The sequence below is a fragment of the Drosophila navojoa genome, chromosome X, assembly GCF_054131105.1.
Source record: "Drosophila navojoa isolate 15081-1374.11 chromosome X, UAZ_NAV_1.0, whole genome shotgun sequence".
Lineage (NCBI taxonomy): Eukaryota > Metazoa > Arthropoda > Insecta > Diptera > Drosophilidae > Drosophila > Drosophila navojoa.
Window position 1 is genome coordinate 15,791,507 of NC_142895.1, and position 23,036 is coordinate 15,814,542.

The 23,036-nt window shown below is 37.7% G+C and overlaps 4 protein-coding genes across 8 annotated transcripts in view; 1 reads left to right on the forward strand and 3 right to left on the reverse strand.

Annotated features, from left to right (window-relative positions):
- Rhp (GTP-Rho-binding protein rhophilin) overlaps positions 1–14,882 on the reverse strand; it is a 42,261-nt gene extending 27,379 nt beyond the window's left edge. The window contains exons 1-2 of one of the 4 annotated variants that reach the window (XM_089264731.1): positions 14,553–14,882; positions 10,194–10,396 (exon numbers count right to left, since the gene is read on the reverse strand). In XM_089264731.1, the coding sequence (XP_089120857.1) occupies positions 10,194–10,385 (192 nt within the window). In that variant the 5' untranslated portion in view covers positions 10,386–10,396; positions 14,553–14,882. Of the gene's footprint in view, positions 1–10,193; positions 10,630–14,552 lie in introns of all 4 variants that reach the window. The other 3 variants (XM_089264729.1, XM_089264728.1, XM_089264730.1) reach the window with 3 other exon arrangements.
- rut (adenylate cyclase rutabaga) overlaps positions 1–23,036 on the reverse strand; it is a 186,456-nt gene that overhangs the window by 89,582 nt on the left and 73,838 nt on the right. The window lies entirely within an intron of this gene.
- On the forward strand, positions 15,343–19,825 carry LOC108656531 (DDB1- and CUL4-associated factor 6). Of its 2 annotated transcripts, none has more exons than XM_018108655.3 (5): positions 15,343–15,501; positions 16,361–16,474; positions 16,593–17,840; positions 18,935–19,296; positions 19,361–19,825. In XM_018108655.3, the coding sequence occupies exons 2-5, from the start codon at positions 16,375–16,377 to the stop codon at positions 19,778–19,780; spliced, it is 2,130 nt and encodes a 709-aa protein (XP_017964144.1). In that variant the 5' UTR covers positions 15,343–15,501; positions 16,361–16,374; the 3' UTR covers positions 19,781–19,825. The 2 variants fall into 2 exon arrangements, with proteins under 2 accessions (XP_017964144.1, XP_017964146.1); XM_018108657.3 differs by having other exon boundaries at positions 15,359–15,501; positions 16,366–16,474.
- LOC108656546 (uncharacterized) lies at positions 20,242–21,767 on the reverse strand. The gene is made up of 2 exons (XM_018108678.3): positions 21,611–21,767; positions 20,242–21,404 (listed from the first exon to the last, which is right to left on the reverse strand). The coding sequence occupies exons 1-2, from the start codon at positions 21,654–21,656 to the stop codon at positions 20,800–20,802; spliced, it is 651 nt and encodes a 216-aa protein (XP_017964167.1). The 5' UTR covers positions 21,657–21,767; the 3' UTR covers positions 20,242–20,799.

Here is a 23,036-nt window from a genome sequence, read left to right on the forward strand (position 1 = left end):
TCTGGAAAAAACTATGTCTACGGTTATATATATATATATATATATATTTACTTTAATTGACAACATTCGCTTCTTCCTGTTGAAAACATGTTTTACTTTTAGCCACAAACGATTTGAGATTATAGCTGACGGTTATAACAATCATCTCTCTCTCTATCTCTCTCTCTCTCTCTATCTCTCTCGCTCTCTCTCTCTCTCTCTCTCTCTCTCTCTCTCTCTCTCTCTCTCTCTCTCTCTCTCTCTCTCTCTGTCTCTCTTGGGTTCTCTTCATATATATCATATATCGTGGCTTTATCAGATCGTGGTCCACATTTTCAGTTTCTGTTTGGCTTGCCTTATCGCAAGGCCCATGCAGCACTTGTGTGCTTACGTAACAGGGTTAAGCAATCGATGCGTAACAATAACCCAAATTGCCTGCCACAACAGTAACAACTACAACAACAACAACAATGGCAACTACAACAACAAGTTGAACAATGTAACGAAATTGATAAGGAAATGAAAATGTCAACAAATTAAAGTCGAACAAGAAGTCAATCGTTTACCTGACTGCCACAGTCAGCGAATGAGAGAGAGAGAGAGAGAGAACGAGAGTAAGAGAGCGAGAGAGAGCGAGAGGGAGCATGTACCTGACACCTTTTTGAGGCCAGTCATAAATGCTACCATTTTGTGTCCATTTGAGGTTGCAACAGGAGCATCGGACGGCGGCGGCGTCAACAAAAGGTTTCTTTCTAGACAAACAACGGCGATAAGTCCCCGGCAGCGGGGCGAGCATATCAAATGCATTAAAGAACGCTCAGCCCGGCACAGCAAATGTTTTGAAAGAATCGAAATGAAAGAGAGAAAAAACCCAGCCTATTAGCTAAGGCCCAAAAGTAGAAAATCCGAAGCACTACATAGAATTCCAATTGGAAACTGTCGACTGTCTGGCATTGTCTGTCTGTCCTGCTATCAGATTGAAAAATGCTTACGGGACTCCATTTGGGGTTTTCGTAATGAAATTCAGCTTGCATGTGGTCAGTTATGGGCGCGGGCTTCCCAGGCTGGAGAACGCATATCAAATGAGTTGATCTTACGGCCATCAAGTTTAAGGACTGCTGCAGCAGCAGGTTGATTGGAAATAGCAAACAACGAATAAGTGAGTATATATGTATGTATATATGTACATATACATCTTGCTAACGACTGTTGCATACACAGTGTGTCTACGAAAATGGTATTTATAGCAAGCTGGAAGTCTCAAGCGGCATTTCGCTAACAGCTGAGCAAATATATGGCAAGAAAGCTGAACAATAATGAAATAATTGATTGAGGGAAGAGAGAGAAAATGTGAGAGAAAGTGAGCTAAAGCGAGAAAGAAACAGTCAGAAAAGAAATAATTATTAGCAAGAGACAGTGAGAGTGGGAGAGCGAGAAAGAGACAGAGAGGAACATAGACACATGCTCCCTCTTTGTCTGCTTCGCTCTCTCTCTCTCTTACTTCCTCTATTCCTCTCTCTCTCTCCATTTCCTCTGTCCCACCCTCTCTCTCTCTCTCTCTCCATCTCTACCTCCCGCTCCCACTCTCTCTCTCTCTCTCTCTCTCTCTCTCTCTCTATCTGCTTCTTTCTTACTCTTTGTTACTATCTCTCTCTCTCTCTCTCTCTGTCCCACCCTCTCTCTCTCTGTTTCTACTCCTACTCCATTCTCTCTGTCACTCTCTGTTTCTATCTCTCTCTCTCTCTGTCCCACCCTCTCTCTCTCTCTGTTTCTACTCCCACTCTCTCTCTCTCTCTACCTCTTTCTTACTCTCTGTTTCTATCTCTCTCTCTCTCTCTGCCCCACCCTCTCTCTCTCTCTCTCTCTCTCTCTCTCTCTCTCTCTCTCTGTTTCTACTCCCACTCTCTCTCTCTCTGTTTCTACTCCCACTCTCTCTCTCTGTCTCTCTCTCTCTACCTCTTTCTTACTCTCTGTTTCTATGTCTCTCTCTCTCTCTCTGCCCCACCCTCTCTCTCTCTCTCTCTCTCTCTGTTTCTACTCCTACTCCTTACTCTCTGTCACTCTTTCTATCTCCCTCAAACTTTCTCTCCCTCCATCCCTCTCTCTCTCTCTCTCTCTCTCTCTCTCTCTCTCTCTCTGTCACTTTCCGCCTCTACAGTTTCGTCTATCTTTTTTCATCTTTTAGCTATCGCCGTTCTATGCACTTCTCATAAGCTACTTTCCATATTGTATGAACAAGCAATTAATATATGTACACATACACACACATACATATAGACGTGCATATCGAATTGAAATTCTCCTTTTTTAGACTTTTCAAAGCCCGTTTCCACTTAGCAAAAATTTGTTAAAGTGCATAAATTTTGACTGCGTTGTCTGCCAATTCGCCTTGCGTATAATGAATGCCTTTGGCTGCAGGTTAAGATGCGCACACACACACACACACACACACACACACACACATGATTACACGCATAATTCGTTTCACTTGCGCTTTTCTGGTTTGTAGCTGCATTTATGCGGATAAGACTTTCAGACCGGGTCGCACAACAACAACAACAACAACAACAATTGTTTGTTGTTTTTGTTGCGGCACGCATGTTGTTTTTGTGTTTTTGTTTGGCATACGACAACTTCACCTGCTCAGCCAGTTTTAGCCAGTACAGCACACACACACACACATTGAGTACTTCCACATAACAGCAGAGATCAGAGACTGCTTTCTCGCCAAGAGACACCAAGCTCTACCGCAAGCTCTGCACACATCTACGCATATTGGGTATTGGGTGTAGAAAACCAGAGTGAAATTCCTTGGCAAGACTACCTCACTCCACAATTGGCCAGGCAGCCCGCCGACCGGACCATACTCAATGGGAAGTTTTTTTGGGTAGTGCAATGCGACGATGCGGAATCGGAATCGGAATCTGAGAGATGTGCAGACAAATCTGGTTCACGATCGCCATCATTATATACAGGTTGGGCCAAATTGGTTTCCTCACTGGTCGCGCTAAACTAGGCTAACCTGTCGCATACCCTTCCCCTATCCCCTCCCCCCCCCCCCCCTCCCTCTCAAAGCAGAGCCGTCTCACAGTCTTGACGTCTTGGCGTCGCTACCTTATTTGGGTGGTGCGTGTTGCGCAACGCATTAAAAAGTCCAAAAGAAATGCCGAAAGTCTGGACACAACAATTTCCCTCGAAATGTTGTTCAATTTGCATAACATTTCGCTGGGCGACCCAATCGGCTATTGTACAATAATGCTAATGGAAAATGTTGTCTTCCAGACAGTCGAGAAACTAGAAACTCAACTGAAGCTGTGTGGAGTGTGGAGTTCAGTTTGAAAATCATTTGCATATACCTACATATATTTCGCTTCTTTTTGTTTTGGTATTTTTCTTATATACTTAAATCATATATATATATATATTATACATATATGTATATATACATTTCTTCATTGCCAGTGGCGACAAAATACAAATACAAATAGAAAAAGTTGCGTGCGACTTTTGCCCAGATACATACATACATATATCTCTCTTTTTTCTCTCTTTTCTATTTATGAACGTCGGAAAACACACTAAATTACAACTTTCTCACGATCTTGACGGGTGCAGCGGAGCATGGAGAGTGCTGTAATAAACCCTGTCAAGAGGCACAGTTACAGATATATATATATATATATATATTTATACTTATATATCAGTAATATTCTATATAGCTATCCAAAACTAAAGCTCAATCTTGGCCATTATGGCTTAGCCATATCAAATTTGTATTTTGATATGCGCGTAATTCAAGCCTAATTCCATTACGCACGCCTCGCTTGAGGCGATGTATGTCACAGCTCGTGGCTCACAGGAGTGTGACCATGAAATTTGTGTTGGCCAAGTTAGCAATGTGGAGCATTTGATTGGGTGTTAAAAACTCAACAGTTATATTGTGTATATAGCACAAAATCAGGCAATGGCAAACAACAACAACAACAACAACAACAACAGCAAAAGCAAAGAAATTCAAACATTGTGACACAATATTACGAAAATGCTGCGTCAAGGCTTGGAAGCGAATTGGGCTAGGCTCTATGATTGGCAAACGTGAAATATTTCATTTATAGAACGGCAAAAGCGAAAAAAAAGTTTCGTGTTGAAATATCACAGAATTTGATGTTAAGCGAGTGAGCTCGTAAGCCGAGGCCCCAGTACCTTCAGTTGGAGGGCCTAAAAAAGTGTGTAGCTCAAATCACTAATAAAGAAGCGAATGAATCAAATTAAATATATATACATATATAAGTTTTCAGCACATACCAAATTGAAGTGTGGCTGTAATTCGTAGAAATGGGCGAATCAATCTAGCTCCATACCTTTCTGTCTTTCTGTCTATTAAGCTATTCACCTTTGTAAAGTTGAAAGCCCCAAGGAATGTTAAAATTGTTCACTAAAACTCTTATATATATATATATGTCTATGTTCTACGAGCAGATCGAGATTCGACTTAATTAGTTTTCAAAGATAATATAGATTTAAATATATTATAATACATTGGAATAGATTTAGATAGATTTGGTACATCAACTTGCAAACTATTTAGTTTAAATATAAAAAAAAATGGATACATAGAAATAAAATTTGATAGAATTGATTCTAAGCAGCGCAAATTCTTGGGTTTCAATATCAAAGCAAAGAACATTGAATTCAAATATCTTAAGCACACCTCACTAGACTTTTAATAGCTACAATAAATTAATAAATTAGTATATAGAGCAGAATCCCGATAGTTCGAATTTGGTAAAAAATCAGTTCTTTTTTTTCGATTTTAAAATTTTCGAGAATTATTAAAAAGAAATTTCTATCAAGGGAATGGATTTTTGATCGACGTATCTCGATTTTTGTTTTATATAAAAAGTGTTATACAAATATGAACATATAGATTCTAAAAAATTTAAAGTACTCTAATGCTAGTTATACTTTAAATTTATGCCTGACTAAATTAATTACAGGGTATATTCAAGTCGAACAGTGAAAATTCTGCATTAAAATATTATTTTTACAAATTATTATCAATGAATATAATATATTCTAATTTATTATATAAATATAAGTTTACTCTTATTAAATGAAGCTCAGAGTATTTTCTAGTCAAGCACTCCTCATCTGTATTTGCCTCTACATTAAAACTGGTTTCTATTGAGTGCTGTAAGACTTTTAATTAAGATTCTATCTGCTTAGCTCTTTAACTCTTTAAGTATAATGTTGACTCAAGATGAAGCTGATATACCCATAGAAAAAATCGACGCATACATAGAAAATGCCACACAAAAAAACTTTGCTTGAAATTACTTGGAGCTCTACGGCTCTATAGAAGCTGTATTAGGTATAGCCAAATATTTGGCCAATTGTGACTGTAATTGGCCAAGAATGCAGTTGTGGACAAACGTTAATTGCTGTTAAACAGTGTTTCGCTTTCCATTATACCATTTAGCTAGAGGTAAAATTGTAATTAATTTCATTATTTAATCGATCTTTGCATTAACGCACCTGTGCGCCAACAGGTGTCCACCTGCAGCAGCAGCAGCAGCAGCAGCAGCAGTCACAGTAGCCAAGCCAAGCTAGAGAGAAATACACGTCGACGGCAATATAACTTTCACCCAGGCGACTTAAGCGCGACTCCGAGAAGCAGGCGAAATGTGCAAACAGAAAAATTGCATTCGCAGCCGCGGGCAGGATGGCCAGCACAGTTGGCTCTGCACTGGAGATTCGCTTGGAAATGCGCCCTGGCCATTAGCCAAGAGTTTATGCATTTTTCTTAATCTCATCGTGGTCTTAGGGAACAATTGACAAACTAAACAACAGCAAAAAAAATGGCTAAAAAACGGCTAAAATAAAGTTACGCAGTCATTGGCGCTGGGAAAGTGAAAAATCTCACACATTTTCAGCAGCATTCGCAATGCATCTTTTGCATGTTAAACGCTGTGCATGACATGGCCAATGCCACGCCCATGCAACGAAGCAAAATAATGCAATAGAAAAAACAAAAATCCAGCCAAGACTTGGCCCGTCCGTCGCTGGAGCCCAATTGCCCAACTTGGCTAACAATTTGCTCGGCCACTAATCAAATTAAATGTTATCTCGAGACGAGCAAACAAGCTGAGCTGAACTGCACACATTGCGAACGACGAAGAGATGCGCTGCAAAACATGAACAAACACGATGCTCGATAATTTATATAAAAAAGAAAAAAACAAAAACATTTACTATGTAGTCAATTATAACTGAGTTTACTTTGCTTTTCTCTGATCAAGTTTGGTAAGCTTCAGTTCATGAAGTCGCCTTCGCAATTCGCCTGCTTGAAGCTCACCTGAGCCAGGGCGGCTGCTAACAAACTTCTACAGGGCATAGCCAGACGCTAAGCAAACCAAGCAACATCCAACAGCCGACGATCTGAACAAACAACAGCCAAGACAAACTTTGCCATTTAATTTTCTTTGACTTTTTTTTCACATTTTTTCCCCCTCATATATTTCTTTTTAATTTTTTGACTAATTATCATATACACACAACGTTTGCATATTTATGTATTCAAATTAGCAGAGAGACAGAGAGAGAGAGAGAAAGACAATCACAGCACATAAAACCTGAATAAACAATTTTGGGGTGTGGTCCAGCATGGCCAAGGGCTGATCAGAACGTGATCGATTGTCCACTGAGTCGGCTGAAAGTCGCTTTGGTACACATTTGAAGGAATCTGTTATGAATGCATCCATTGGATTGCAAATCAGTTTCATAATTGGCTCGGGCATCTATCATGGAGAATATGCGCTTTGGGCGTTGTCGGACTCAAATTAAAAATCAATTTTGATTAGTTTTCTAGAAAATGAACAGATTGAGATTTGATTTAGATCTATGTGTGTATTCGTTAATTACTTTGAATGTGCCGCCATAAGAATGTGGAATGCAGAATGCAATTCAAGGCGTCTGCTTGGACAGTCAAGAGATATTTCTCATATTTGGGCTTAGCTTAAAGATATGAATGTTAGCAATTTGGGTAGAATGGAAGAAGGCGTGGCAGAGACCACAAAGTATATATATTTCAAAGTCAACAGAATCGATCTAGCCCACAGCGTTCATCCATATGCATAAGCGATCTCGCTCTCTCTTTCTCTTCTCTCTTTCTCATTATCTCTCTCTCTTTCTCTCTCTATTTCTCTGTCTATTTCTCTCTCTTTCTGTCTGTCTGTCTGTCTCTCTCTCTCCCTCTCCCTCTCTCTCTCCCTCTCTCTCTCTCTCTCTGTCTCTCTCTCTCTCTCTCTCTCTGTCTCTCTCTCTCTCTCTCCCTCTCTCTCTCTCTCTCTCTCCATCTCTCTGCCTGTCTCTCTCATCTCTTTTATGTTGATTTTCATTTAGGATAGCAAATCCAAGATTCCGATAATTCGAAATGGCAAGGCGATCAGCGATTTTTTTCAATTTACACAGAATTTCCATTTATCGATAATTATCGAGGTGTTGGAAGTTCTTCGATTCATGGTGATTTTCCATTTATCGGGGTACAAACCATCGAGACTCTACTGTATTTATACATACTCAATTTCTATGCACCATTTTTTTACTTCTATTTTATATATAAATAGGCTTCTTTGATTACTTATATTTAAGTTAATAAACTAATTATAGTAAGTCATTTATCTATACACATATTTATCAAGCAAATTGCCTTGCATGCATGTGGATTTTCCTCCCATTTCATTCACAATTTCCGATTTATTTAAGTCGAGGCCCATTCGGCATGCATTGCTTAGCAAATGTGGGATACGATCGTCGCACAATTTGAGGCTTTTTTTTAGTTGTTTTTTGGATGAAGCACACCAAATGGAATACTGAAAATCAAACTGCAGAACCAAAACAATTTTCCCAACAAATTATGACAGCCAAACACAAGAAAATACAAAAAAAAAAAAGAACGCCGGCCGAGACGAGCCAAAGAAAGCAATCAAAAGGGCCAATCATTTCTGCCCAGGCCAAGTATAACTACAGCAAATGGGAGGGGTGGAGGGAGGCAGATGTAGTGTAGTGGGGGCGGGGGACAGGTAGCTGAGCAACCGGGGGCAGGTCGTGAGTGCGCCGAGAGCCAGCAACAGCACGGAATCGGACAAAACAAAAGCAAAGCAATAACAAATTATATATATTCTGCTGCTTCTTTGTATTTTGGCAGCGAGTGGATGGGGCGAGGGGGGAAGTGGGCAGCGAGTCGCATGTAATTGTAAGCAACGGGCAACGGGCAACGGGCAATTGCCGTGGCTCAAAAAGGTGCGGCTTGCGCCGGAACAACTCGACCCCGAAACTGAAAAAGGTTACAGCACACTCACACACACACACACAGACTTGCACACACACACACAATTAACACTTGTAGAACACTTGTAACAACAGCCAAAATATTTGTTGGCCATCCAGCTACCCGCTGCTTGGCTCGGTGGCAATCGCCTCGCCCGTGGGTTCCCTAAAGTCAGCGTTGCGTGCAAAAACAAAAAACCCAAAAGCAGTTCCACTTGACGCCCATTCTAATGGGTCATGGGGGTCTCAACATGTTAAGAATGAGCCATAAAACTGAACATAATTACGATATGCTCATGTCTGCGCCCGTAACAAGTAAGAGTGCTTCCAGGCGGGTGTGCCGGACCTGGGAATACCCTGAAACAGTTCAGCACTTGTCTGGATGGGGACTAAGGACTACATACAGTTGCATATTTATGCGATATATAGTTGGTGGATATATGCGCCTGTTATTTGTATATTCACAGAAGAAAAAAAAAAAAAAAATATATTTAATTTGCAATACTTTTGATCAACAAAACAATAAAAACTAAAATGAAATGAAAAAGTTTTAACCGATAAGAGAACTTTCTTCTGCAGACTTCAACGGGCATTAGGGAGCTACATTTCTTTATATTCTTCACCTTCATAGAGTAGACTATAGACTTAATGTAAATATAGTATTTCTGGCCTACCTAAAGCAGAACCAGAACCTTTCCAATTATTCAAATAGTTATTACTGTAATAGGTAATGGGAACAATTACAATTTTATCATTTTTCCCCACATTTTTGCTTTTACAAATTATATATAGTCTAGTGCATGAAAAAGGATGTAGAAAAAAAATAGAAAACATATTTGAATGTTTCTTATTTTCCACTACGTTACGTATTTCTGTGTATTGGCTCATATAATATAAAATTATATTAAATAGAAATTCGAATTGAATATTATTTAAATAAAATATGGATTAAAGTTTACTAAAAATGTAAATAAAATATAAATATAAATTAATATTGAATAAACTATATGTATTCAAAATATATTTTAAAAGAACCTAAATTAAATATAAATTTAAGTTTACTGTAAATTTAAATGAAATATAAATTTACGTTACATATTTATATTGAATTTAAAATTTATATTGAATATAAATTTGAATTTCAATATCAATTTATATTAAAGATGTAAATTTATATTAAATATAAATTTTAATGAAATATAAATTTAAATAAAATACAAATTTTAAATAAGTATACATTTAAATTAAATATAAATCGAGTTTAAGATAAATGTAAATTAAATATAAATTTATAAATTTCTCGTTTTATATATAAAAATTTAAATTAAATTTAATTTAAATTAAATTAAAATTTATAAATTTATATTTTTATATATAAAAATTTAAATTAAAGTGTACTATAAATATACGTTAAATATACATTTAAATTAAATATAAATTCAAATTAAATATACATTTATATTAAATATAAATTCAAATTAAATATACATTTATATTAAATATAAATTTAAATTAAATATACATTTATATTAAATATAAATTTAAATTAAATATAAATTGAAGTGAAATATAAATACAGTCAAAGATAATCTAAGACTCGATTTTTGACGTGTGCTAATTGTCTTTCAGTTGATCTAGAGAGTGCTAAGAGTGTTAAGAGGCAACGCAACAGATCTCGACTGACTGCGACGCACTTGCAACTGGGCTTGGGGATGGGGCGGCCAGTCACGGCCGGCTGCAAGTCGTCCATTGTGTTGGGCTGCGTTGCAGCGTTCAACTGTGACCGAGCGGGCGTCGCCCGACTTGGCAAGAACTTCTGCTTAGCTTACTTACTTTCTAGGCAAGAGCTGCAAATCAAAGTCAGAGTCAAAGTCAATGTGGCTTACCCGAACAAAGCAGAATGGCAATGCCTGCGGCTCGTCGGCATCGTTGCCGTCGCCGTCGCCGTCGCCGTTGTCGTTGTCGTTGTTGTAGTCGTTTTCCATGCTGGCGTTTTGCTGTTGCAGCAACGTTTTGGCTTCATCTGCGGTGGCGCCACCAGCTGTGGCAGCATTGCTGCTATTGCCAGCTGCATCCATGGCGAGAATCGCTGAGCGAGAGCAAGTTGCGTTTGGTTTTTTTTTTTTTTTAATATTCGCTTGTTTTTTTTTTCTTCTCTTCCTCTCTCTCTCTCGCTGTCTCTTTCTCACACACAATTAGCTGTTGTGATTGGCAAGCGGGCAGCTGCTGTTTTAATTGCAATTGACATGAGCATTAGCATAAGCTTGATACATTAAGTATACGCCGCATAAGCCAAGCAATTGGAGCTATTCCTATAACAAACTAAATGCCTCGGTCTCTCTTCCTCACACACACTCGCTCTCTCTCTCTCTCTCTCTCTCTCTCTCTCTCTCTCTCTCTCTTGTTGGCAAAAATTTCACTTTTGTCCGCGGGGTAACTTTTTTTTCAGTTTTCAGTTTCAGTTGTTGTTTTCATTGAATTGCCATTAAGCGTCATTATGTTGCGGCTTCAAAGGAGAGGCACACACACACACACACATACACAACTGTGCTCTATATGTGCAGCATAAATGCACAGCTTCATTTAATTGCCAACATAAAAGTTTAGCCCAGCATTGCATATGCTCGACTGGCAGTTACCCTATAAGACAACTACACTTGACTTGCGTTACATTCGCACTCGATATGTCAATATGCCCATATATGAATATAAAATTTAATGAGTATCAAAATGCAATTGGCTGTTGCTATAGTTGCTATTGTTGTTGTTGTTGCTGTTACTGATTGAACAATATAAGAAAAATATCGTGTCGTGTTTTTCGCTCGTTTCTGTTTCTTGAAATGGGAAAGTTTATCTCAGAGTCGGCACTTCTCGAATTCGTTCCGCTTTTCTGATTTATATGATACATCCATTCATATACATATATACTATAGCTAAACAATTAACTCTCATTTCAGAAATGCCTACGAAATATCGTCTGCATTTGTGCTAGCTCTATATATAGATAAGTTGATATACAAATCTATATATATTATTATTATTATTATTTAGTTAGCATTCAAGTTGCGTAATTAAAATATATAGATAGTTAACGATATCTGAGCACATCTTATCGCCGATAGCAATCTATCATAAGTGTGGCGTCATGAATCATACAAATTGTAAGCAAAGCAAATCCAAATTGAGTTCTTTCCGGAAATTATAATCTAGCAGTCTCTGCAATGTCTCCAGTGAATCATTATCTTATAAGCTTGCAGAAGATACTCGGGGCTATATGACTGCTCAGACAGTAAATCTTCATCTATAAATGCTAAATTGTGGCACTATCCCATTGAAATGTGATAAGGAATTAACTATGGGGAATACGGCAAATCTTTATGGCTAAATCGTTGTCTATATATATGTATCTTTATATGTAAAAATATATATACATAAATACATATGATATGTATATATGTAAATATATATATATCAATATATCTATCTATCCATATTTATATATCTAACTTGTATAATATGTATGTATGTATATAAATTCCTATATTTACACTCATTCATGAAAGTGAATATATATATACATATATGTCCACCCTGTCCGTTCGCCACTCCATCCGTCTATATTTACATATTTTTTGTCATATCTATGACATTATCTATAGCTATAGCAATATGCCTAAATCGGTCTACGATTCTTAAGTATGACACATTTCTGATCTAAAACAGAGTATCAGAACTATTGCTTTACTTGATGGTAAGCTCTTGTCTGTAAGATATTAGTATAGATCGATAGCAGAGTACGTAAATATATGTATTAAGTGCACTGGAGCTCAAGAAATCAAATCGGAGTATCAGAACTATTCCTTTATATAATGGTAAGATCTTATCTATAAGATATTAGATAGATAGATATGTCAAAGTATGGAGGTCAAGCCATGCGGCTAATTAAAAATTATTGTTAGTCAATTTTTAGTCAATTTGCTTATTGTTTTGTTTAGGAAAGATTGTAAATACTATTAAAAAAAAAAAAAAAAAACCTCTTTATATTATATTAAACTCTAAATGACGTTAAAACGTGATCCATATGTTATAATAGCTAATATACATACATATATAGCCATATACCTTACATTTAAGCAAATTCTTATCATGTCATCTTTGTCAACGTTTATCATAAATCTCAAAAAAAAAAAAAAAAAAAAAAAAAAAAAAAAACTCTTTATATTATATATTACTCTAAATGATGTTAAAACGTGATCCATATGTTATAATAGCTAATATACATATATATAGCCATATACCTTACATATAGGCAAATTCTTATCATGTCATCTTTGTCAACTTCTATCATAAATCTCATAAGCGACTGCTAGCCTCGGGTAAATAACAATAAATCATCTCTTTCAGCTATTCCCCCAGAAGCGCTCATCTGCCCTATATAAGTTCATTAGAGCTCTCCACTTGGCTAATTGTGGGCCTCTGACCCTCTAACCCAATCCAGTTTATTGTCCAACGAAAAAAAAAAAGTAAGAATAAATAAAAATCAAAATAAATAAAAAAAAAAAAAAACGTATTTGTTGATGCTTTTGTATTGCGCTTGTCGCTTTCTATGCGATGGCATTTAACAAAAAGCAATGTGCAGCTTTTTAGAATCTGCAATAACAACAACCGCAGCAGCAACAAAAGTGGAAGCAGCAGCAGCAGCAGCAGCAGCAACAATAGCCCCAAGTTCTATGGCAAGGCAAGATAGGGGGCTAACGGTACCCAGTTACAGGCGGCGTGACTAAACTAGTTGGCATTTTTAATTTGTTATTCTTTCGAGCCAACAATTGACACAAATACTACTATCAGCCATACGCACACATATACATTTATATGTATATGTATGTGTATATTATGTTATTTGTATAGCCTCGATAAAATAGACGATCCTCGATGACACGCTCATTGTTACGCTCATCTTCGATCAGCAGCGCTTGGCTTAATGACATATCGTCGAGTCTTATTCAAATAGACGAGCCAGCAAAACACTGTGGGAGTATTTTTAATAATAATAGTACTTAAAACATCAGACTGAGCAAATAATTTCAGTTATTTAGACTGTGGAAGCCATTTATGAGCACGATATTTGGGCTTTAGATATTGATAGTGATCTCAAAAAGGAACTAGAGCTATAGATATATGACTATGCTGGGCCATTTTGAGCATGATCTTTACTTTATTTTAGTAAATTGACCTCGAAATCGTACGACAGCCATTTAATCACCTTATAGAAATAAGTTTTAGATATGATACTTGATTTCAGATATAGATATTGATTTAGAGATCGAACTGGAGACTATTGCCTGACATTATTGATGACATTAGATATTGATCTAGTGCTATTTCTTATATTCAACCTATAGAAATCCGTTTTGGTTATGATATATGCTTTTAATGTTTGTATATTTGATAAAAACATAGATTTAAAAATCAAAAATAGATATGATAATCAGCCGAAACTGGCTATATCTGAGCTATACGCTACTCTACAGCTTAGATGGGCTTGAAATGGTAATGAAAACATGGCTTAAAATACTCTTACTAAGTTTTGAATGACGGTAGGGTATATATGGGAAAATATGTTTCTTTCTCTCGCTCTTTTTCTACTAAATATAAATCGTTTATGTATTTAGTACTCATTCAATTAAAGAACATTAAGCAAGCACTTTATAAGCATATCAAAAACTCCAATCAACAATACAAATTCTACTGTATGCTTTGACGATCATTGAACTTGAAGAGCTCATATATGTTAGCTCTTATCAAACTATAGTACATCTTCACAGTTTGACAAGCACTGTAGCTACAAGAGCTATCCACAGTTTGGCATTCATTGAATCCTAAAGAGCCGAAATGAGCTCTTCTTAACACTTTCCACAATATTGTAAGGGCATATGCCAGTCGGTTATGGCCAACATTCTCACTTGTTACTTGGGGAGTTGGCGCTGCTTCATTAACTTTTCCACATCATCAACAAGCAATGCAACAACAACAATCACATTCACCCACTGAAAAACACTGATCGTATGCTCGTAGATCGTATTCGAGTTTTGCCGCTAAAACTATTTATAGCATTTGCATTTTGGGCTATGCGAAGTTAAACAATATTTACCTTCCGCTACAACAACAGCAACAACAACAATAACAACAGCAGCACAACACTAATAAAAACAGCAACAACAACAGCAGCACTTGTTGCCCGTTACCTTTATTTCTTTTGCTCGTTTTATTTGTTTTTCTTCTCTTAAATTTTTTTGTTTAACCGTATTTTTTGAATAAACAAAAGATTTCTAATTTGTTTGACACTCGCACAACTCACACGCTCTGTGCGTCTGCTGCAGCAGGTGAGTTAATGTTTCAACTCGGTTTTATCGTTAAATGCACTTTCCACAACTGCTACAACTATTAAAAAAAAACAAAACAAAACAAACAAAAAAAACGCAACAGGTTGCTGCCTGAAGCGAGAAAACTGTTTAAACTGCGTAAGGTGCGCACGCTCGACTCGAATATTAAGCTACGACTGAAATTACAGCGGGCAAAGTATGACCAGCCCAGACTCGATACATTAACCGCTCTTGTCTATGCTATCGATTGCTTGGCGTAATCGGGCAGAGTGTGTAGTCAAATTCCGATATTAGCATAATAATGCTGGATTTAGTATTTTTTTATTATCGACTAGTTTGTATAAGACTTCATCCATTACAATTACCCTGTCCGTGTTTCCGTTTAATTTGAATTTTAATTTTACTTGGGTTTTCTGTCAGAATGCCAGAGTACAAAATCTCAGTTGTCTTTAACGTAGTGTTGTAAATTCGAAAATTACAACGATAAATTTCAGAAGCAGTAGGTTAGCAAAAATTCGTTTCAATTTGTTTAGCTTGATATCAAGCAACTAGGAAAATACGAACTCAGTCTTCACACTAATCGGGTTAGTGGTCTTAATTAATAACGCGTCTTGACCGATTTACCATCGCGACTGTTTAGTATTTTTAACCGCTATTTTGCATTCGGAACTTTTGGTCTTTGTGGTGCGTGCAGCAAACGGTCTCACTGTGCTACAGCTGAGCTCGCAATAAAAATAAATATCGAATTTGTGTTTGTGTGTTGCTGGGCCAAGGAGTGATTTGTAATGTTTTTCCGCTGCCTATAAACAAGGTAAAAAAAAAGTGAGATTCTATAAATTTGCAAAATTGCTTAAAGTGCACTCGAAAAGCGAATTGGGCGCCAAAGTTGCTTAAAAACAGCCAATGCAACAATAACAATTTGTTGATGGCGCTTTGTTTTGAATTTTTATATAATTTATAACTTCTACAAAACAATTTGCACACCTACACACACACACACACACACAGGCGCCCACAGAAACGCATACACCCACGCACACACACACTGACACACACGCAAACCCCCACGCATACACACGAGAAATGCAAGCGCAATAAATTCTTGTTGCTTCTTGCAAATGCACCGTTTGAGAGCCACTGTTAACAGAGTTGTGCATTCACTGATAAAAAATAATTTTATGATAAAACAGCGAAATTGTGAGCAAATAAAGTCGAATAGGATTTCTTTAATTTAAATAATAAAATGTAGCAACAAAAAATGTGGAAAATAAAAACAAAATAGTTAAATCGTTTATTAGCACTTTCGTTGATAACGGTTTAGTAAATAACGAAAAAAAAATTTACAAAAGAGAAAACAAAACAAAAATTTCAAAAAGTAAATTTAAATTATAAAATTTATTTACAAAATCCTGCAAAATAATTTTTTTTCCAGAAGTGTATAGAAGTATTCGCCACAGATTTTTATTTTTATTGGTTGTTTTGTTTTATATAGTATACGTAGTTTGGTTCCTTGTTCTCATATCTACAACGGGGCCGTCATATTTGGCAAATTTCTAATAATATAAAGCAAACCTCTCAATCTTCTTCATATGTATGCACAAGTATACGTATACATCTGTATATATGTGTATATATATTTATACTTATGCATGCACATACATTACATATAGTAAAGCCTCCGAAGATGACCGCCAGACGAGAGCGACGCAGCGTCAACGAATGCATCTACAATTTCCCGTACTATGGCCACCGGGCGCAATCGAATCTGCAGGCCAGCTGCAAGAGTGAGTTGAAAGCGACAGAGCGAGAGAGATAGAGAGAGACTTATCAGATAATCGACTCGGATTATCTATCCATATATATACCCAATAATATTAATCTCGTTATTTGACCAATTTGCAGATTCGCTGGACTTTGTGCAGCGCTTGAGCCTGATGAAAACGCTGAACGTGCACAGCGGCTGTGTGAACACGGTTAATTGGAATGAGAGCGGCACATTGTTCGTATCCGGATCGGATGATAACTATTTGGTGGTGACCGAGGCCAAGCGCGGACGTGTGGTGGCCAGGACCAAGACACAGCACAAGCGTCATATATTCAGTGCACGCTTCATGCCCTTCAGCAATGACCAGGCCATCGTGTCGTGCTCCGGCGAGGGCATTGTTCAGCACACTGAATTTCTGGCACCCTACGGACCCGGCCGCACTGCCGAGGAGGTGAACATCGGCGAGTCGGGTCGGCAGGCCGGCTTCTTTGACTGTCACGCCTTTGGGAGCACATACGATGTCCTGCCCATACCGGACACTCCTCGGGTCTTTCTCAGCTGTGGCGAAGACGGCACCGTGCGTTGCATCGATTTGCGTGTGAGCAGCCGCTGTGCCGAGTCCGTGTGCGATAAGCATATCTATATAACCGCACCGTGTGCCATTACGGCCATGGATGTGGCACCGATAAGCCACTATAAGCTGGTCATCGGTTGCTCGGACTCGATTGTGCGGCTCTATGATCGCCGCATGCTGTCGGCTGGCTCGGATCGCGATCGCATCACCTGGCCGCTGAAGGCCTATCCCATACCCATGAAATACACACGTCGCCACTATCGTCCCACCTGTGTCAAGTATAGCGCCGACGAATCGGAGCTGCTTGTCAGCTACTCAATGGAACAGATCTATCTATTCGATTTGAATCATCCGGGCTATAATGATGCCGATTTGTTACGCAGTGGCTGCTATACACCGAAATTACGGCGCGACAATGATCCAGAGCCGCAAATGCCGCGATTGCGTTTCCGGGGCGATTGGTCCGATACGGGACCAAATTCCATGGCCAATATTGATCAGGATCCGAATCGTTTGAATGTGGGCCAGGCACGTCCACCCCTGGTGCCCAGTGTGCTCCGTCGTCTGAGCGATGAAATCATTCGCATGCTCAACTCTCAAACAAATCAAATACACGCCATCAATCCAGCCAGCCGGAGCAGTAGCTCCAGTTCGCGCTCACATCACATGTCCTGGCAGGATGCCGTCTTGCGCACACTGGACAACCAGAGCGAGTCGGCAACAAGTCGCACCAACAGCCTGCGACTCGTGGCAGCCAATGAGATCACTCAGGCAGCAATGGCCGCCAATAACAACGCCTCAGCTATCGATGGTAAGTGCCCAATCAGTGCCCAGAACCTGGCTAAGAGTATCCAGAATATGCTTAAGCACTTATCCATAAATGATTAAAATCCATTATTGTAATATTTATATAGATAGTCATATCAATATCATTTTATCTATGGCATAGTGCGTCAATCAATGATATACATATTGTATAAGCCAGATCAAAATTACCATAAATGTATATCTACCATATCTTTATCTATCTACCTATATGTTTGCTTGTTACCTTAGCCTCACATATTGTCATACAGGTAGATGCAATGAATTAGAGTAGTTGTAGCTGAACAAATAGTATAGAACGAGAGATAGCTATAGTAGTACTCGAGTGCACTAAGAAACATGAATAGAAATTGTCTAAGATAGTTCGAATATATAAAATCATTTAAGATAGCCAGCTGAAAAGCTTAATTGAATTGCTGAGAATCGCAGAGGAAGGCACAATGTTTTGCTAATTATTATAATTATTACAAAATGCTCATTTGAATTGCTGAGAATCGCATAGAAAGTCACAGTTTTTGGCTAATTATACAATATGTTTTTAAAATATATTATTTAGCTAGTTTATTCGAACATAGAACATATTCATATCAGTATTTATATGTATGTACATAGAGTCCAGCTAAAATTGTTCTAATCAAGTCACCTTTAGCTAAAAAAAAAATAATTTTAATAAGTAGGTAAATATATATATATATGTATATAGGTATATAAAAAAAAATATAAAAATATTTAAATATATTTTTTAAAAAATCAAATGTTATAAGTAGCAAGAATTTATGGCTTTCTATGCGATTCTCAGCAATTCAATTAAGCCTTTCTGCAGGCAATGTCAACAGATTTTTTTTACCATACACAGTAAAGCCCATGTAAAGCCTATGTAGTCCAACCAAAGCGAGTGTCATGTATTTCTTATTATCTATGTATATATACATATGTACATCTATTTAAAAGCAGCGTAGAATGAGGGACGCACCAGCTCTGCGCAGAGTTCAGTTATTTGCTAGTCGACCACGCCCGACTAGACCACTCCGTCTAGTCCTTATACATATATGCACATGTATTTCCCCCTTTCGTTCGCAGCCGTTGAGAAGCGTGATGCTGTTATGGAGGCTGCCGAGGAGGGTAAAGAGCGTCAGCTGAATAAGTTTGACTACATCAAGATGTCGTTTAGTGGCCATCGCAATTCGCGCACCATGGTAAAGGGCGCTTGCTTCTGGGGCGACGATTACATCATGTCTGGTTCGGATTGTGGCCACATATTCATCTGGCAGCGTCACACTGGGAAGGTGGTCAAGACATTGCTGGCCGATCATCGTGTTGTGAATCGTGTCCAGCCGCATCCGACTCTGCCCTATTTGCTCAGCTCGGGCATTGATTACAACGTCAAGATGTGGGCGCCAATTGGAGCGATTTCAACATTTGACGAGGCCGAAACAACAGCAGTAAGAGAGAACGAGAGAGAGACAGTGGGAGATTGTGATTAACTAATGCTCTATACGTTTACAGTTAATCAAGAGCAATGAAATCATGCTGGTGGAGACACGCGACACCATAACGGTACCTGCCCAGGTCATGATACGCATTTTGGCCGGCTTGCGTCAATATCATCGGATTCGCCATGCATCGAGCACCCGTGGACTGGGCGTCGATAGTAGGCGTAGCCGCAACGAAACTCTTCGAGCCATCGAGGCGAGCGCCGTTGTTGCTGCAGAGGATTCCCAAGGTGATAGTAATGCTCAGCGTATTGCCGCTAATAATAACACCAATGAGGATGCTAATGTGGCTGACGAGGATGCGGATAATAATGAGGGCAATGATAATGAGAATGTCAATGATGCTAGCAATACCAATGAGGACACCTCCATCAGCATCATCAGCGCCAGCAACAGTAGCAACAGCAGCGTAAATAACTCAAATACAAACTAAAGAAATCTTGTCAATGAGCAAACTATATAGATAACATCAAAACATGCTTACTTATGTATATGTATATATGTATATAGATATATACATGGATATGCATATTGTGGCTATCGGCGCTGCGCTCCCATGTCTAAATATATATACATATATACATATATATGTATATAAGTGTGTGTGTGTGTGAATGGTACATTAGAGAATATAACACATATATATGTATACATATATTGTCCATTCCCTGCGGGACACAACTGTGTCCACATTCCCCCCCGCAAGCAGTCAAGCTATGCAGCTTTGTAGTTAGCGGCGCCGACATCCCCATCTTAAGATCCCCATCTGAGACTCAAAAAGCACACGATTGTAGCTATATATGTGAGCCATACTATACATATATATGTATATATCAAATAACATTTGTTCCTTTTCTTAAGTTGTAAATTAAAAACGTTTCTAGAGAAACTATCTAGTTTTGCTATGATTGTTATTATTGTTAGTACGTTAAACTGTTTTATCTATAGAAAACGACATTGTTGTCATTTTTTTTTTGTTTTTTTGTATTTTGCTTATATAATTTGTTCTAACGCAGATGAGATATTTTATATATATACAAATATATATATTTATTTTATATATATTTGTATACATATGTACACTAGCATACATAAATTGCGATTAATTAAGTACACTCTACGCTTAAATGCTAAACAACTATAAGTTAAATGCACTATATACAAAATTCAACTGATATTATTTACATTATATTATATTATATATATATATTTATGTATATATAAATATATATATAAAATAGCAGCTACGTTCTTCGTTTTCGATTCAGAAATTGTTTGATGGATAACGCTACAAATAAATAAATACAATATACATTAGACGATCTAAACAATTCTTGCACATTATGATCTCGTTTAACAATTTGTTTCAATATGTATATATATATGTATATATATACCTATATAAATACATCTATGATACTTAAATATATAATTAAGTGTACTTTCGCCTCATTAGGTGCGACGCAGGCCTAGGCTATCAATGGTCTTGGTTATCGCTATATCATTTATTTCGGCATCACTGGGCTCATTGTTGTTGTTGTTGTTGTTGGTGCTGCCATTGGCACTGCCACTGGCGTTGCTGTTGGCTGCGCCCGTTGCTCCGCTGCCGCCTCCAGCGAATGTATCAGAGAATATGTGAGCCAGCGCCACATAGTGGCCATAGCTGCCAGCTTGAGCTGAAGCCGAGCTGCTATTGCTAGCCTGCTGCTGCTGCTGCTGCTCCGCCTTCTGCTGCTGCTCCGACTTCTGCTGCTGCTCTGGCTGCTCCATGCGTGGACGGCGCAGGGGTGGCGGCTGCGCTTCCTCTTGTGCTCCAGCCACAGGCTCTGGACAGGCGCTGCTCTCGCTGGCGCTAGCATTGGACGCATACAGACCATGGCGCGCAATGGCAGCGTCTATGGCATTGCGCTCGATGTCAAAGGCGGGCGCTCGAGAGATCGCCTCGGTGCGATAATGACGCACAATTTCCAGATTGTGATTCACGTAATTCTCACGCTGAGCCTCGCTTAGAACCGCTGTGTGCCATTCCTGCAGCTGCTCATCGGTCATATTATTGACTATACACATATTATATATATGTATACATTTGTATAATATATATACAATATACACACAAATGACCATGAAGAGAGAGCGAGCGAGATAGAGCAAGACGGGGAGGGAGAGAGAGAGAAAACAAACAAATATGTGTATCATATGAAAAGGCGCTCGAGCATATGTTCGATTTGATCCAAATCGTTGACAATTCATTGCCAATGCTTACAGTTACTGCTAGCACTCGTCCCTCGCCGTAAAATCAAGTTTTCCATGTCGATAATGTAATGTAATCTATTATAAATACTCTTTTTACTTAGCCTACGAACGTTTCTATTGCATACACAAATGCATTAGAGATGCGCGTTGGCAACGTGTGAAAGTATGCGCCAAATATCGATAACAGCTCGATTCAGATAGTTCAGCTTGATATTGTTTTCGATAGATTGCGCGCCAAGCAAAGCTTTCAAAATGCATAAAATTCATTTGTTTATGTATGGAAATTGTATGGAATTGGAATTGTAAGCCTGATATAAGACATTTTTGCAAGTCTATAACAATTTTCTTTTATTTTGTTGGAATTATATAAAATTTTGTTAAAAAATATAATCATCTAAAATTTATTTAATAACAAATACAAACAAGTTGAAAAGGCTAAAGTTTCAAAAGGGGAAAAATAAAAATAATTATAAAAAAAAGCATTAAATTAACTAAAAACCATTTTACCAAAAACAAAAACAAAAAACAACAACAAAACGGTCAAATAATAATTTGAAAAAAATTAAATAATTAAATACAAAATTAAAGTAATGTAATCCCCCTTAGACCTTTATAAGCGGGTTGATATAGCCGAACTCTACTGTATATAAACATACAAAATAAAATATTATAAGTAACTTTTATTCAGCAGCTTATCAAATGAAAAAGAAAATTATTTAAATAATAATGTGAAAAAAAAAACAATTTTAAAAGATTTTAAGCAGAATTAAAATTTGGCACTGAACAAATTAAAAAAAATAAAATAAATAAAATAGTTTTAGTTATAAATATTTGTGTACATATGAATGTACATGTGTGTGTGTTTAATTTTTCCTTAATTAAATCAATTAATAAAATAATTGAACATGAAAACAGTATTAATATACATACATATGTATGTATATATTTTTGCCTAAGTGCTTTTGTTTTTGTTTATGCAAATTTGTTTCTCTAGTGCAAATGGCCAAAAGTTGAAGGAATATATTCATGCTACGCTTGGATACATTCACTCATTCACCCATTCACATTCACATTCACAATAGCAATTGCAATTGCAGTTGCAGTTGCAGTTGCAATTGCATTTGCTGGCTGCGTTAATTTTTCCGCCTTGTTTGAGGCCTGTCGATTGCATGTTGTAACAGGTTGGCTTGTAGCCGGGAATGCAGGCTGAGCAGTCATGGAAGAGGCAGCAGAAGCGGCAGAGGCAGAAGCAGAAGCAGAAGCAGAAGCAGCAGCAGCAGCTGATAAAAGTATCTTGAATGTAAAATTCTTAACGTTTCGTTTTGGTATTTATTTGTTGTTGTATTTTCTTTGCTTTTTTGTTTTTCTGTGCACTTTGGGCCAAGTCGTACGAACGTTTGGGGTTGAGCGACGGCAAATGTTTGCAGTTTGTTTTC

Excerpts from the sequence above, each read along its gene's own strand:
- LOC108656531 (XM_018108655.3), top strand. The coding sequence starts at position 16,375 with ATGACCGCCAGACGAGAGCGACGCAGCGTCAACGAATGCATCTACAAT. Across the intron at positions 16,475-16,592 it reads TCTGCAGGCCAGCTGCAAGA|ATTCGCTGGACTTTGTGCAG; the intron begins GTGAGTTGAAAG and ends ACCAATTTGCAG. Across the intron at positions 17,841-18,934 it reads CAACGCCTCAGCTATCGATG|CCGTTGAGAAGCGTGATGCT; the intron begins GTAAGTGCCCAA and ends TTTCGTTCGCAG.
- LOC108656546 (XM_018108678.3), bottom strand. The coding sequence starts at position 21,656 with ATGGAAAACTTGATTTTACGGCGAGGGACGAGTGCTAGCAGTAACT. Across the intron at positions 21,405-21,610 it reads GACGAGTGCTAGCAGTAACT|TCAATAATATGACCGATGAG; the intron begins GTAAGCATTGGC and ends ATATGTGTATAG.